This window comes from Malus domestica, chromosome 13 (genome assembly GCF_042453785.1).
Source record: "Malus domestica chromosome 13, GDT2T_hap1".
Classification (NCBI taxonomy): Eukaryota; Viridiplantae; Streptophyta; class Magnoliopsida; order Rosales; family Rosaceae; genus Malus; species Malus domestica.
This window is the reverse complement of record NC_091673.1, coordinates 6,507,676-6,524,189: the sequence shown is the minus strand read 5'-3', so window position 1 is coordinate 6,524,189 and position 16,514 is coordinate 6,507,676. Positions and strand designations below refer to the sequence as shown.

At 36.4% G+C, this 16,514-nt stretch overlaps 2 protein-coding genes and 1 long non-coding RNA gene across 6 annotated transcripts; 2 read left to right on the top strand and 1 right to left on the bottom strand.

The window, feature by feature from the left end:
• The first annotated feature begins 3,104 nt into the window (after positions 1-3,104).
• Positions 3,105-5,803, top strand: LOC103452006 (high affinity nitrate transporter 2.5). The gene is made up of 2 exons (XM_008391478.4): positions 3,105-4,800; positions 5,240-5,803. Exons 1-2 carry the CDS (start codon positions 3,656-3,658, stop codon positions 5,607-5,609), a joined length of 1,515 nt encoding a protein of 504 aa, XP_008389700.2. The 5' UTR covers positions 3,105-3,655; the 3' UTR covers positions 5,610-5,803.
• A 1,907-nt stretch (positions 5,804-7,710) lies between these two features.
• LOC103452005 (cysteine-rich receptor-like protein kinase 3) lies at positions 7,711-12,239 on the top strand. 4 transcript variants are annotated; one of them, XM_070811165.1, is made up of 7 exons: positions 7,711-8,952; positions 10,336-10,440; positions 10,530-10,678; positions 10,761-10,971; positions 11,075-11,309; positions 11,405-11,549; positions 11,662-12,239. In XM_070811165.1, the coding sequence occupies exons 1-7, from the start codon at positions 8,184-8,186 to the stop codon at positions 11,992-11,994; spliced, it is 1,947 nt and encodes a 648-aa protein (XP_070667266.1). In that variant the 5' UTR covers positions 7,711-8,183; the 3' UTR covers positions 11,995-12,239. The 4 variants fall into 4 exon arrangements, 3 of the variants coding, with proteins under 3 accessions (XP_070667266.1, XP_070667267.1, XP_070667268.1); XR_011575071.1 differs by having other exon boundaries at positions 7,821-8,952; positions 10,761-10,933; XM_070811166.1 differs by having other exon boundaries at positions 7,821-8,952; positions 10,761-10,933; positions 11,052-11,309.
• A 1,117-nt stretch (positions 12,240-13,356) lies between these two features.
• Positions 13,357-14,584, bottom strand: LOC139190755 (uncharacterized). Its single transcript, XR_011575129.1, has 2 exons — positions 14,295-14,584; positions 13,357-14,191 (listed from the first exon to the last, which is right to left on the bottom strand). It is a non-coding gene; the product is annotated as an uncharacterized lncRNA (long non-coding RNA).
• Between the last annotated feature and the right edge of the window lie 1,930 nt (positions 14,585-16,514).

The following is a 16,514-nucleotide window of genomic DNA, read 5'->3' as shown; positions in this document are numbered from 1 at the left end:
TATCATCGACTCGTTGTCACCAAAAAAGGCATACAAAAGAAATGTACAAATTGAATTAGTATCGCATTTAGGAACACCGACACCAATTAGCATGGATCCAACAGAGGTAAGTGATCACAAAAGGTTTACATTGTACACTCAATTATCAAAAAAAAAAAAAAAGGCAAACAAAAGCGATCCTTAGTTATTCTCCTCTCTAATATATATATCTCTTAGCACTTACAAAGGGAAGGTCCTGATGATCGTCAACGTTGCATCGCAGTGGTACACAATATCTTTTATTTTCTTTTTGAGATCTTAGCATCTACAAAGGGAAGGTCCTGATGATCGTCAATGTCGCATCGCAGTGGTGCACAATATCTTATATTTTCTTTCTGAGTGTACAATATATATATATATATATATATATATATATATATATATTAAATGGGTAAATGGAAACATGTTATAACCGCGGGTAATACCCATAACCGTCCATTTAAATTTCACGGATAAACAATTATACTCATAACCGTTTGTTGGTCTAAATGGTTACCCATAATCGTAACCGTGAACTTTAAATGGGTAGGTAACTGCGGTTACCCAAACACATGGGTATTTTACTCATCTCTACTCCCTAGTAAAGCTAGATAGACTAAAATTTTAAATTAAATTTGCAAATTAAATATTGTGTAACCAATAAGAAATAAACATGTTAATTAACACTCAAGTAATCATCCAATCATCGACAATCACATTATTTAATGTACAAAACTTAACCTCTTTAGCATTCCTTATAAATTTTTGGGTTTTTACTTGAACGCGCTTAATGCCCATAAAACATCAATTTTTTATTGATTGAGATGACAAATATGGAAGTAGATTCTACCAGCCAACAGATAGAGCGCAAACACAAACAGTTTCGCATTAGTTTTTTCCATGAGTTCCATGAGTATCATACAAATCCCGTACGTATGAACTTAGTGTCGAATCTCGAAGGCCTTTCCAACTCAATGCAAATAGATAAGCCCCTAAGCTTCGCAACCATTGGTTGGCAGATTGTGGCCGTAAAAGTTGGAAATAAGCACTTCTAAAGTTCGGATCCAGATCCTACCTGGATCTAAGGATCCTGAGCCTATAGATCAATTGATCTAGTCCGTTGAAATTTGATCCAACGATTACAAATAAAAATTTCATTAAACGTTATAATAATTGTAGACATTGAATTAAATTTTAACAGACTGAATCAATTGATCTCTGAGATCAGGATCCTTAGATCCGGAGAGGATCTGGATCCCTAAAGTTCTGCTTTTACTGGCCAAGTCAAAAAAATTAGGGTCGTATTCGTAATGGCAGGCCAACTGCCAAAGTAGACTTTCATTCCGCCATGATTTGATTGCACCCATTGGGTGTAGAGTAATGGACAAGGATTGTCCTAGAGTAATTGCTTCCCTCTGTGTCATCTGTCAAGCTCACTACTCCATCAATCAGCCAACGCATAGCTTGTTTGTGCTACTCACCAAAGGATTTTTGTTTTTAAACAATAATATATGATTAGCCCTTTATTATTTCATAATTTTAACGAAAAACTTATAAGGTAATTCATTTTAACGAAAAATTATATATTTATTTTAAAAAAGTTATCATAATATTATTCACTTACAACATATTTTTAATATTTTCGTTAAAACTCAAAGTTTTCAAATTATTTTCATTCATTTTCCTTCTATTATTATTTCTCTAACAGAGAAATAAGAAAGAATAATAGAGCACGTGAGTGTGAATAAATTTTTTATTGTGTTCAAAATATGGATGGTACACGTATTATTATATAAATAATAAAAAAGTTTAAATTTTTAATACAAGTATCTCACAATTTAAATAACTAGTTATACATATTTTTTTACCAATTTCATATTTTGGAGACACAGATTTACCCGCCGATACTGCTGCAACGAATGAGGCGTGCACACGTAACAAGGCAGATTCCTTTCAAACTTTCTACCCTCCTTGAATATTAGAATGAGCATCATTTTCGGATTCTTTTTGTGTGGATCTCATAGATCATCTAATTACGTCTGTTTGTAATATACCGTGTAAATAATTTTTATCAAGTATAATTTATATTTAATTTTAAATAAAAAAATTATAATAATTTCTAATAGCACAATGAACAGGCATGATTAGAAGATTTTCGGAATTCTTACGAAAAGAATCCAAAGAGAATCCTCATTCGAATATTGAAAACTGTCACTGTATATTTAATTATTTATTCTCTCCCAAACCCAGACACGGACAGGTGCCCAAGTCAACGAAAATGGCTTGAATTTTGAGACTATTTGGCGCTGTACTAATTCTTCTTACCCCTCGACTTCCAAAACCCTACTGCATCTGCATGCAAGAGAAAGACGAGCCTTTAACTTTATTGAATCGACTTTTGATGCTCGCGTCCTGCATCTGCATGTTATAAGGTTGCACTAAAATATTGGTGGTTTGATGGTGATGGCTTAATTAGCTTGCCTAGATGCTGCATGAGGTGAGAGATGGTGATCAAGTGTGGAGGATATTGGTTGTTTAAGAAGAGAGAATATGAAAAACCTACGTACCTACTAAGAATATACATAAAAACTAATATTTGAGTAATGTTCCACCAGGTAGTTTCTATAAAACCTAAAAAGATTAATATTAGAGACATTATAATAAATTTCAAAATTTATCTTAGATTATAACAGGTATTATATTGACTCATATTGACATTTAAATCTGAAACTTAACAACTTACCGATTCATAATAAAGTTTTATTTTTTAACAAAAAGTTTACCAACCCATTTGAGTGAGAAGATCAACACAAAATTATACCAATAAAAGAAAATAATTGAATCCTCTCACTTCTTGGAGTCTATTTTTAGCCTCTTTTTTCTTTTTCTTTTTTGGATATTATAATGGGTGTGGACTAAGTTTCATAATAGATTAGTAATAATATGATCAAACTTGCATTTTTCAATAATTGAACCAAAGATCTGTTACTTATCAAATAAGAGAAATACCATTAAACCGTAATATTAAATAACTATTTTTAACCTTTTTAGGGATTATATTTGATTCAATCGATGACAAGTTGATTATTGAGAACCCACTTCATTCTTTAATTATCGATCATGCCATGTGAAATTGAATCCCAAACTCCATAGTCAATCCCTAAAACACAACTTGACTATATCAGGAGTGATTAAGACTTGTGAGAGGAGGAATCTCTCTTACCCAGTCACGAAGGAAGCTCAATAGTCAATGGCAATTACACAACTTGTTCTTATCTAATTCCAAATTCCTTGGCATTTGGGGATCTCAAAGCCCACACTTCCAGCCAAGCACTAACCTCCACGTACCTTAATCAATTCCAACTTCTCCTCTGCATCTTACAGCGGCAGTGAAAGGGTGAGACTCGGCGGATTCACAGAGTTTCCAACTCCAAAAACCCAAAACTCTTGCCTTTTCGAGGCCTAGAGAAGTCGAGCTTGATACTATTTATAAGTAACATCCAAATTCACAACAAAAAAACAAAAGTTGCAATCCTTTTGTATGTATCTGGCAGTCCGGCATCATCAGACGGCCGCTAACGGTTGCAGCATTTGAAGTTTCGAGTTTGATCAAACCAACGCTCGAATCATCGGAAAAATGGAAGTAGAGAGCAGAGTCATGGAACCCGGGTCTCCGAAATTCGCGCTGCCGGTGGACTCAGACCACAAGGCCACAGAGTTCAGATTGTTCTCGATTGCCAAACCCCACATGCGGGCGTTCCACCTGTCTTGGTTTTCCTTTTTCCTTTGTTTTGTGTCCAGCTTTGCTGCTCCGCCGCTTATCCCCATCATCCGCGACAACCTCAACCTAACCGCCAGCGACATCGGCAATGCCGGGATTGCGTCTGTGTCCGGCGCTGTGTTCGCCCGAATAGCCATGGGGACAGCGTGCGACTTGTTCGGTCCGCGGCTTGCCTCCGCCACACTCATCCTCCTCACTGCCCCTGCAGTCTACTTCACTGCAATTGCGTCGTCCCCCATGTCTTTCCTCCTCGTCCGCTTCTTCACCGGCTTCTCTCTCGCCACCTTCGTCTCGACCCAGTTCTGGATGAGCTCCATGTTCTCTCCCCCCGTAGTAGGCACCGCCAACGGCGTCGCGGGCGGGTGGGGAAACTTGGGGGGCGGAGCAACGCAACTCATCATGCCGGTAGTGTTCGGCTTCATCAGGGACATCGGCGCCGTCAAGTTCACAGCTTGGAGAATCGCGTTTTTCATCCCTGCCCTGTTTCAGACACTGTCAGCATTCGCCATCCTGATATTCGGACAGGACATGCCGGACGGAAACTTCTACGGCCTCCATAAATCCGGCGAAAAGCCCAAAGACAAATTCTCGAGCGTGTTCTACCACGGCGTCACGAATTACAGAGGTTGGATTCTGGCATTGACGTACGGATATTGCTTTGGGGTGGAGCTAGCGGTGGACAACATCATAGCGGAATATTTCTACGACAGGTTCGATCTGAAACTCCACACGGCCGGGATGATCGCGGCGAGTTTCGGGTTGGCGAATATTGTTTCAAGGCCCGGAGGTGGGATTCTGTCGGATGTTGTGGCGAAGAAGTTTGGGATGAGGGGGAGGCTGTGGACTCTGTGGGTGGTGCAGACCACGGGAGGTGTTTTGTGTGTGATTCTTGGGCGGGTGAATTCTTTGGTTGGATCCATAGTTGTCATGATTTTGTTCTCCGTGTTCGTCCAAGGTGCTTGTGGGCTTACATTTGGTGTGGTTCCATTTGTCTCTAGAAGGTGTGTTCTTTTCACAATGACTTTTTAATTCTTGTGTTGTTCGAGCGGTATTATAATCTAATCTTGGTTACGAAGACATCGTGATTCAAATTTGAGTGCAGAAAAGAGAGGATAAAATGTCATAGCCAAGTTAGCCACACCCATATGGCTAGTTAACCTCAACCTCATTTTTTCTCTCGATCTTATCTTTCCTGATTCATTACTTACATTATCCTTACTAGTGAAACTATACAAACTTTCAGTCTTTCACATATGATAGTGGATGTTTTTATGTTTAAAGAGATAGATTCTGATGTGTAACCGGAGATATATATTCCGATTCTATATGAGAATCTCCATGAATTTTGACCTTGACCTAAACCATTGTGTTGCTACCCCTTATTATCTTACCCTAATCACATTTTCATCCATTTCTCTTGGTTTTAATCCCTATTTTCAGGTCATTGGGGGTCATATCTGGAATGACAGGAGGTGGTGGAAATGTGGGTGCAGTTCTGACCCAACTGATATTCTTCAAAGGATCAAAATATTCAAAAGAAACAGGAATAACCCTAATGGGGATCATGATCATATGTTGCACCCTCCCGATGACTTTGATCTATTTTCCCCAGTGGGGTGGCATGTTTTGTGGTCCATCTAAGAACAAGGCCACAGAGGAAGACTATTACATGTCTGAGTGGAGCTCCAAGGAGAAGGAGAAAGGCTTTCACCAGGCAAGTGTGAAATTTGCTGAGAACAGCAGAAGTGAAAGAGGAAAATCAGACTCTGTTACCCGACCCTCTGATGAGATTTCACCGCCGCATGTTTGATTTACTGCATGCCATCGTTAATGATCTCAAGTTGGGAATTCAAAATTTATGTGTGTATACCTATTAAATTGTTCAAATATGTACTGTTTTAGTATATAAGTAAATTAGTAGTTTCGATTACGTGCCATTGTGCCAGTATTTGTTACAAGCAAGGAAAATTTATCTAATTAAGTATAGTTTTATTTAGTTAGAAATCTTCTGTGCCGGATATCTGTCTTTTCATAATTGACATCTATATATTGGCGTGTTATGTAATAATATTATCAATGATTTATTTATACAATATTTATGATTCTAATACAGTAAATACTAGTACATGGTAAAAAATCTCAAAAGCTTAAGGGAAGAGAAGTTGGAGTCTAATAAAAGGAGCCACAATTATGCACCAAACAACTTGATAATGAGTGGAACTATACATACGAGAAATACTAAAGAAACTCTCTTAAAATAGGATTATTCGTGAACTCTCCGTCATCTTATATTTTTTGTACCATGTTATATAACTGTAAGAGAGTTACCAAACTTATCTTATATTACATATAATAATGTTAGTACGAAAATTATGTTAAAAGTATTAAGTAATGAAAAGTCCATAGAATATCCAATTTTTAAGAAAATCCCGTTTCCATAGTATTTCTCTAAAAATAGTGATGTTGATTTGACACGAAAATTACGTAGCTCAACCTCATCAAAAGCATAAACAAGTAGGGACTGTTTGATCCTTAATCCTTCGTCTTTCTTAAACTTTATCTTTATCTTTTTCTTCCAACGGCCTTCAATTGGATGGGCTTGATAAAGCAACTTTTTCTTCCAACAAACTTTTTGGTTTTGGGCTTGCGAAACCAAATACAAGCTTGACCACTATGGGCTACGGAAACAGGCTTCTTCAAATTGGGCCTCTGACAATGATTGGGCCTCCGATACGATACATCGTATCGATCCCTTTCACTACTTCGACAAGTCGCATCTCCAAAGTCCGTATCCGACAATGTACGATCCACATGGGCCCCACAATTGGTTGTAGAATCGCCAAGGCTGAAAGCTCTTTTGGCCTCAACCAAAAAGCCGGCGTTTCGTTTTTATGGTGGGGTGCCTGGTTCCGTGCGCTGGTAGATCTCACGTGCAAATGCTGAGTACTTGACTTGCCATGACTTTTGAAAGAATAAAATATTTTGCATCCTTTGAAGTATTTGAAGGGGATGCATCTAATTGAGAATTTGAAACAAAATTTTAGAATTTATTCAAACAGTTCTAACCTATAAATTTTGGCATGAAAATTCCAACGCTAGCACTTGGACCAAGAAAATTCCAACTTTGAAACTTCAGCAAGGCAAAAATCAACATTGAAATTTTAGACCATGGGGTTGTTTGGTGGAATATTCATTGCCTTACTCTCAGACTTTGACTTTTCTCCAACCTGTAGAACAAGACATTAGCGACTAACTATTAAATGTAATTAGAATACGGCTACCCAAGTAGAGGTAAATTTATTTGAGATTACAATGTGAAATTATGTAAGATCTCTCTGTAACTTCACAGTTTAATGTTAATTTTTGTGTTAATATTATAAAATATTGTGCAAAAAATTTGAGGTGACATATAATCTATAAAGAGTCTCACTTTTGAGATAATCTCCTTAGTATTTCTCTTAAAAATATAAATATATGTATATATATATATATGTTCTAATATAAGAGTCTAATTTAATGATACATTTACCAATCCTTAAAAATCAGAAACCATGAATTATAGAAACCACCCCAACCCAAGGAGTCCAATTCTTTAAGAATCAAGAGTTGAACTCCAACTATTGTATGTATCTGAAAATCTCACATATATTTTTGTCACATAACACATGAGTAACATATAATTGAAACTCAATTCTTAATGATTACGAACCAGTAAACTTACCCTAAATATCAAAAATATATATGCAAAATATGACTTTCATTTCAATTACCGACAAAATAGCAGGTTTAAAGCTTGCAATAGTCTATTGATATTATTCTTTACTTGGAAATGAGAGGCAAATTTATTAATGTATCCTATTGTCATTTTCACTCGACAAAGCTCCTATAACTAGGGGTGAAGGCAAAAAGTTAGTTCACTGAGGGCACAACAAGTAGCAAGACTCTATTTTTGTTGGAACAATAGCATGCGCAAAGAAAAAAAAATTTCCCAATTTTTACAGTGAGACATTTCGTGGAGTACTTGATCGATCCTTATCATTATGTGCTTGCCTACATTTCCGCCCTTTAGTGCGCTTTTAATTATTTCTTTAGGAATAAAATAAAGAATTAAATCATATAGGTAAAGGATCGGAAGATGATCGATAGGAGGGCGAGTCAACGAGTCTTTTATTGTTTAAAGAAAAAATGACTAACTTGAAACTTATTCTAAAAAACTGGTGTCGTTTCACTGAAAATATGTATGTTTTCGACATCATTTTCCAGTTTCCGAATTCAGAAGACGACCACATTACCACAACATTTTCTTGAATTCCAAGCACCCCATTAACACATACCATTCAATCCAACCATTTTTCGACAACTTTGTACCGAATCAAACTCCAACATGTCCAATTTTATCTTACTTCTGCTCCTTCCTCTGTTTTTGTTTCTAAAGAGCGCTCGTTCTGACCCGAGAGCCACACAGGCAGCCTTGATATGCAGAAACGACACCATTCAGATCCCAGAACGTCAAACCTTCATCTCCAACTTCTTAGCAGCCATGAACGCCGTCACCCCACAGATTGCCACCCGAAGATACGCCAGCGTCGTCACCGGAACCGGAAACGTAACCGTTTTCGCCTTCGGCGAGTGCATGAAAGACGTCTCCAAAACGGACTGCGACCAGTGCTTCGCCCAGTGCAAAATCAAGATTTTAGGGTGCCTCCAATTTGTGAAAGCAACTCGCGGGGGCCGGCTTTTCTTCGACGGCTGCTACCTCCGGCACGATGATTTCGATTTCTTCAACCAGAGCTTGAGTTCCGAAGACAGGACCGTTTGTGGGGACAGAGATTTTGGTCGGAATCGGACAGTTTTTAAGGATAATGCTTTGAGGTTGGTGAGGAATTTGAGTTCGTTGGCGCCGAGGAATGATGGGTTTTCTGCTGGGTTTGTGGTGGGTGAAGGGAACGTTTCGGTTTACGGGTTGGCGCAGTGTTGGGAGTTTGTGAAGGGGCCTGGTTGCGAGGAGTGTTTGGCTGACGCCGTTAAGAGAATCGGATCTTGCACTCCGAAAGAAGAAGGGAGGGCTTTGAATGCTGGGTGTTATTTGAGGTATTCGACTCAGAAGTTTTATGATAACAATACAGTCACTGATGATGCAGGACGAAATGGAGGTTAGTTTTTTTTTTTTTTTTTTTTTTTTTTTTTGACAATTTGGATGCGTTCTTTGGCTATCAATATGTTTTTATCAAAATCTTGTTTGTTTTTAGTTTTTGATCGAAATCTCTCACCTTAATATAATAGTATAAGTTACTATAATTTTTAAATTAAAAATTGTATTTGTTTATATTAATGAGATTTTAAATATAACCCATAATTTGTGAGATTAAAAATAATAAAATATAAATTATAATCTCTATTATATTGCGCGTGTCTGTGGGTATATGGGTACATTTATCAAATTTTAACAAAAAAAAAATATTGTACCAAAACATGGATACATTTTTCAAAAAAAAAAAAACATATTAGGCTTAATAATATTAGTAAATTGCTTCGATTAAACTTGATGTAGATACATTCTCAAATCAACAAAAAAAGAATATAGCCATATAAGTTTAAAGATTGATTAAAACTTTTTGAATGGATTTTATATTAAAATTTTGGGTAAATTTTATATAACAAATTTGTACATTTTACATATAACAAATTGGTATATTTAAGAATGAGTACATTTAAGATTAAAACAAATTAAAAATTATATGAATGGGTACATTTAAGATTAAAAAATTAAGAATCTTTTTATAAAAACTAATGGGTACGAACTTATTCTAATTTAATTTTTTTTTTATTTTGAAAATGTTTGAATTGAAAATTAATTAGGAGTTTAATAGAGGTGTGAGTATTAAAATCCTAAATCAATTACTAATTTTTATTTAAAAAAAATATTTAATAAATATGTAAAATTCATTATCACATTAATACTAGAGACTTCAATCAAAATTTGAAAACTAATAAGGTATCAGTCAATGAACGTTAGTACCTAAGGAACGAATACTAATTTTTTTTTTATTCGAGCGATATTCTAATATAATCTAAACTCCGGTTATGCGGGACGGACTGCTCTGGTTTGGTTTACTTGATCTTTGTACATTTTCTTGGTTACCGTCCAAGAATATTTGATGAAGTTCAAAATTTTCGTAGTTTGGATTCAAATTTCGGACCATCTGATTCGACTTTAGAGTTCCATGTGATGAGTGGTGATGATTTGTTTCTTAAAGTAGGAAACTTGACATTGTGTGGACTTGTAAATTTTGGTTTTGTGTTGTTAACTAAATGCTGCAATCTGTTCTTGAGTGATAATGAATAGAATTTTACGGCTTAATTTTCATTGTATTACATAATTGAAATATATACACATACAATCCTTATTCCACAAGAAAACAATAAAGGACACAAACATATATCCTTCCTAATAAAAAACTCCTAATATTTACACAGTATTTACATACCCTTTTAATACTAACTCACGTTTACATCATATGCAAATTGTTTGACAGGACGCCGCAGCTTGGCAATAATTTTGGCTGTAACATTTGCTGTTGTGCTGACTATTTCTGCGGTTGCTTTCTTTGCAAGGAAGAAAATACTGACGAGGAGGAAAGGTACCAGAGTTTTGGTTTGAAACTCTGTTTAGATTCTTCTATCTTTAAGCACTGGATTAAATTTTTCTGTTCTTGTTTTAATTTCACAGCTGCTTCGGAGAAAAAGCAATTCGGAGCTCTGTTTGCCACTGTGAATAAGTCCCAACTCAATTTTTCATACGAAGTTCTCGAGAAGGCCACCAATTACTTTCATGATGCCAACAAGCTTGGACAAGGAGGATCTGGCTCAGTGTATAAGGTAATTTCTCCCTTCGTTCTGCGTAGGCATCAGATTTCATTATATGGAATTAACTTGGGAATTTCATTTCTTTTACACACAGGGAGTTCTGCCGGATGGAAATGTTGTTGCCATAAAGAGGCTGTTCTTCAACGCAAGGCAATGGGTGGATCATTTCTTCAACGAAGTTAATTTGATCAGCGGAATTCATCATAAAAATCTTTTAAAGCTGTTGGGGTGCAGCATTACAGGCCCCGAGAGCCTTCTTGTTTATGAGTATGTCCCAAATCAAAGCCTTCATGATTATTTTATTGGTAATTTTCTCTTCTCCATCCTATTTTCGGTAAGACAATTTGGTTTTTCGCATCATCAGTCCATTTTCGCGTTCTTACAGTTCATCCCTCTATGAATTCTCAGTGAAAAACAATGTGGAGCCACTGAGGTGGGATTTGAGGTATAAAATCATACTGGGAACAGCTGAGGGATTGGCCTATCTTCACGAAGAATCGAAATTGAGGATCATTCATAGGGATATAAAACTGAGCAACATTCTGCTTGACGAGGAATTCAATGCAAAGATTGCTGATTTCGGACTTGCTAGAATGTTCCCTGAAGATAAAACTCACATAAGCACTGCCATTGCTGGCACACTGTAAGTTGCGCTCTGCCTGTTTTCGTTTTTATTTTCTGCTCCAAAGACTAGTTTATCGTTTCTAACATAGAAGAAGACTACGTTTTCTTGCTTAGAGGTTACATGGCTCCGGAGTATGTCGTTCGTGGCATGTTGACCGAGAAGGCAGATGTTTACAGTTTTGGAGTTCTTGTCATCGAAATCATCAGTGGAAGGAGGAACAATTCTGTCTTTTCAAGTTCGACTTCTATCCTGAAAATGGTAAACAAAATTGTTTCTCTTGCATATTTGCTAAATTTATATTTCGTGAACAAATTTTCACATCCACTTTCAGTAATCATAATTTGACCTTCTTTTATCTCATTTCATAAAGACCTGGGATCTTTATGGAACTTGTAGGTTATGTGAAGCTGTCGATCCACTCCTAGAAGGTAAGTTTGAAAATGAAGAAGCATCTCGGTTACTTCAAATAGGGTTACTTTGTATGCAAGCTTCAGCAGAGCTGCGGCCGGCAATGTCATTAGTCGTGAAAATGCTTACCGAAAATCTTGAGATTCCTCAGCCAACACAACCCCCATTTCTCAATTCTGGTAGCGCAGTACTCAACAGGACAATTCCTTCAGGAAGTCTCATTTCACTGCCCGCGGAGTCTAACACGCAATCTTCGAAGAATAGCATGATCCAAAGCTGGATTGAGCCGAGATGAACATTTTGTATTTGTCATCATCCACAATGTAAATGTTGCGAGTTCAGATGATCTATGAGCTTAAGGAATCCATACAGACTTGTGAATGTCAAATGATCCAGCCCAGCAGCTCCTCGAGTCTAATTACGGTCAAATTTTGTGCAACTTCTATATGTTTTAACAACATGGGTAAGTAGACCTGAAAGCTCTTTGTAAAATATATGTAGAGAATTATATTATTGATATGCAATGTTTTTATTTTGAAATGATACGATTGTCACACTGTCACGTTATCAGTTTTCTCATAATAAACTTTTCGAGATTTTGTTTGTATTAGGCAGTTTTGGTGTACTTCTCGAATAAAATCAAAATCAAAGTTACGAAAGTGAAACTCTATTTCTTTATTTTAATATAATATATATAATTGGTAGAATAAACGTTTTCAAATGTTGGTAAGAATTATACTGAAACAAGCAACCATACTAAAGTCAAATTTAATACAAAAAATAATCCAAGATTAACAATTAATCAAGGAATAATGACAATGCCAGCTCTTGGGGTGCACATGCAGATCAAACTGCAGCTCCTACAATTTTCAGGCACCGCATTGAATCCATCGAATTTTATGGAATAAAATATCGTATTATAATTTATCTGGAAAGCACAAAAACTAAATATAATTAGTTTGACAATTTTTCTCTGCAAAGAGATTGGTTCATAAATTAATTAGATACGTCTTCTGGGTTAATTTGATGTGCTGTATACAAATACAATTAGTGATAATGCTGATTAAGATAAACATTCAAATTAAATGACAAATGGTGCGTTTGAAACACCAAGGTGCTATAACATATATATATGTTTGATGGTTACAATATAACAACAGCAATAACATTAATGATAGCAACAATTATTTATTATTATCAACATTCTTCTCTTTTTTTTTTTTATTTCCTCGGGGTAATAATTTGTGTGCATCTGTTAATTATTTGGAACGATGATTAAGACTAAATGTTATTGACTTATATTGCAGTGGGTGGTTTGTTTTCACGTTGAATATGTCATCAGTGCCAAAGAGCTATATATATGAGTAGAAAACAAGGTATCAATATCAATATGAACATTATCTATCCAGAGCAACTTGTGGAGCTAACAGCCTTTGTTGAATTTTGCTGGGGACGAAAAAAGTGAAAAGAAAACTGTAATTGGCACTTTCACAGTTAGATGTTAAATTTGTCACAAATATATATAGTTTTCGTCATGTATGCGAGTCAAATTTAATATTCTATTAACCAACTAAACGGAGAAAAATATCACTAAACTAAAACAAGTTTGTAGTGCGTCTGTGAAAACCTAGCTGCTATTTTATGAAGATAAAAAATAAAAGCTTCAATTGTCAACTCTCACCTTATTTAACCATGAAACTAATCATTGTTACATCACAAGAGATTTAGTATAAGGGTAAAACTGTTAAACGGAGACATTCATTTCTCACAAGTCAAATGAACCAACTACTACCGGGCATAGCTACCCCTCCTCCTACACACTTATATGTATGCATATACGAAGACGGTCCAAGATTAACAATTAATCAAGAAATAATCACTACAACAAAAATGAGCATTGCGCACTATAAATTATATGTGCCCTTTGAGGCCAAAAAGCACCAACAATTGTGGTCATAGACCAATAGCAACAATGCAACTACTATCTTTGTGTATGTGCCCTCTATGGGCGTCACCATTGATTAGAGGGCACGATATGGCCATGTGTGCTCAAAGAGTTGAGCACAAATAAGGTTCTTTTTGTGCCCTGCTCTGACACCTGTGTCAGATGCCATTTCAGATTCATGTTAGCACAATTTTTGTAATTGTGCCCTATCAATTAACTTAAAAATAAATAAAAATAACAAATTCGAAATACCAAACAAACATTTGAAAACGTATATTCATCCCTTCAGGTAGTCATCCTTCCGGTGGAGGCACCTGTGCTCCACGCGCCATCCACAACAGTACCAGACGCAACGAAAGTACGACCTGCAGCCACGCCAGGGGTTTCAGAGTCCGTTTTGGTCCAAAACACAACCATTTTCAACAATTCAAAAGCTAAAACAAAGCTACAAAGGTAAGTATTCGAAATTTACCTTTTTTAAGGCCATTAGTTGGCCGGTGATAGCCTAAATTCATAGCCCTCGCTGGAAATCAGGGGAATTTGTCCCCTGAGTTGAAAATGCATCCAAACTTAACCAAATCAGGCATGCAGTGCACGAAAACGTCTCTAAACAACTTAAAGAACCTAACTAAGGTGTTTTCGAGACTCACCCATACTGAATTCGATGAAAAATCTCGTCGGGGAGTCAAGCCACGATAGAGCTTGTCATTTCGTCACGTCGGTTTCGATTTCCAGAAAGCAAAAGGTAAAGGGGAGTCTGCAGTTGACGCTAGTGGTTGCCTCGCCAGAGATCGCCAGCTATGTCGCCGTCGTTGCTTATGTGTTTCTCTGTGTCAAGGAAGAAGCCGAGAGGGAGAGACAGAAAGATTGTGAGAGAGTGAGGGTGGCAATGTAGTGTTTGGGTGGTGGCAAGGTTCGTCGGAGTGGCTAGTTAGATGGAGATGGATACTGCGGTTTTCTGTGCAGTGAGCACAGAGATGGTGAGGGAAATGACAGAAAAGTGTGAAGAAGTAGAGAGAGAAAATTAGTGAGAGAGAGGATTGTGTAAAGGAGGGAGATGGAAGAGTGATGGAGTGCAGAGAGGAGTAGAAGCACGGGGAAGGGTGAAGACCCACGTGGGTGGGTCCCACGGGACACAAAAACCCATCAGAAAATTAATAAAATAATTATATACATAACCTGGAGGGAGATGGAAGATTGTTGGATTAATACTCAACAAATAATTATATATACATAACCAGGTGGGAAGGGTGAAGACCCACGTGGGTCCCTGCTGCATCTGCCTGCCAGGATAGAAAACAATGAAGGAGCACAGAAATCCATCAAAAATATACACACATATAACTAGGTGGGAAGGGTGAAGACCCACATGGGTGGGTCCCTGCTGCATCTGCTTGCCGGGAAAGTAAAATGGGAGAAGCCTTTGGCTTATAGAATGCTCTCTCCCAAAATTACCATTTTGCCTTCTAACTTTAAAAATTCGTAACTTAGACTTAGTTTGGGAGTGAGGTGCTTAAAAAAAAAGCACCCATGAAAAAAAGCTGTGAGGGTTTTAGGTGTTTGGTAAACTGAAAAAAAGGGCTTATTTTGGAAGCTGCTGTGAGAATAAGCTGAAATCAAAGGAAAAAGCTGAAGCTGCTATTTGCAGCTTTGGAAAACTAGCTTTTTTTCAAAGCACATGGAGCTACAGTGCTTCTTTAATAAAAAGACCCACTATTAGACTGCTTTTTTTTCCAAAAGCACTTTTACAAAAAAGTTTACCAAACACTCTGCTGATTTATTTCACAGCCGCTTATTCTCACAGCACAGCCGCTTATTCTCACAGCAGCTTATTCTCACAGCAGCTTTTTTTCAAAGCACAGCAATACCAAACCAGTTCTAACTCTGAATTCACATCCATTTGTGACCACGTGTTCATTACGATAAGTATTATTTAAATAAAATAAAATATTTATCACCACTAATAATTCAAGTTGATTGCAACTATATATTTTCACAAATCGTGAATAGGAAAAAAATAGTTCGGAATAGGAAAAAGTAAATGTAAAGGACACAAAAACATAATTTTTTATTTAAATATATTAAAATAGAGAGCACAAAAGCCTTTATTGTGTCTGTGTAAAATAATAAAAAAAATTTCCATCTCTGACATGCAAGCTGGACACAAAGTTTTGTGTTCAAATTTTAGTAGGCACAAATACCCGACACAAACTAATGTGTTTTTATGTTAGAGGGCACATTTGAGGTATTTTGGTGCTCAATGGAATTTAAAAAGCCAAATATATATTTGTGCTCAATGAAAATGAGAAGGGCACAAATCAATTGTGTTCTTAGCCCATTTTTCTTGTAGTGAATGACAATGCCAGCTCTTGGGGTACAATTTTCAAAAACCCACCTCATATTAAACATCCAAATAAAACCCAAAATTCAAATAGTTTGCCATGTTGGCAAATAAATGACCTATCCTTATAAAATATTTACAACTTATGCCACAATGCCCTAAATATGTCAATAAATATTATTACTCACCTTCAATTATGCTTAATGAGCAATGAGCTCCTGATTTAAGACCACATATTACAAACTATTTACCTATATTTTAAAAATTCACTAATTTACCTACATTGTTTTGATACAAACTAATTGACCTACACTCTTTTGATACAAACTATTTACCTATATTTTTTTTCTTTACAATATCACGTCTATGGTGTGACAGCCCGTCCCGAAATAAATTTTTCGACAATGTGAAATGTCTATTTTTCCCTTAGACGTTGAGATGGGTTGCGTGTTATGTTTTGGGTGTGGTCAAATTCCTATTTTCCTAGACTTTTGGAATTATTTAGGATTTAGGTTTCTATTTTCCTTTG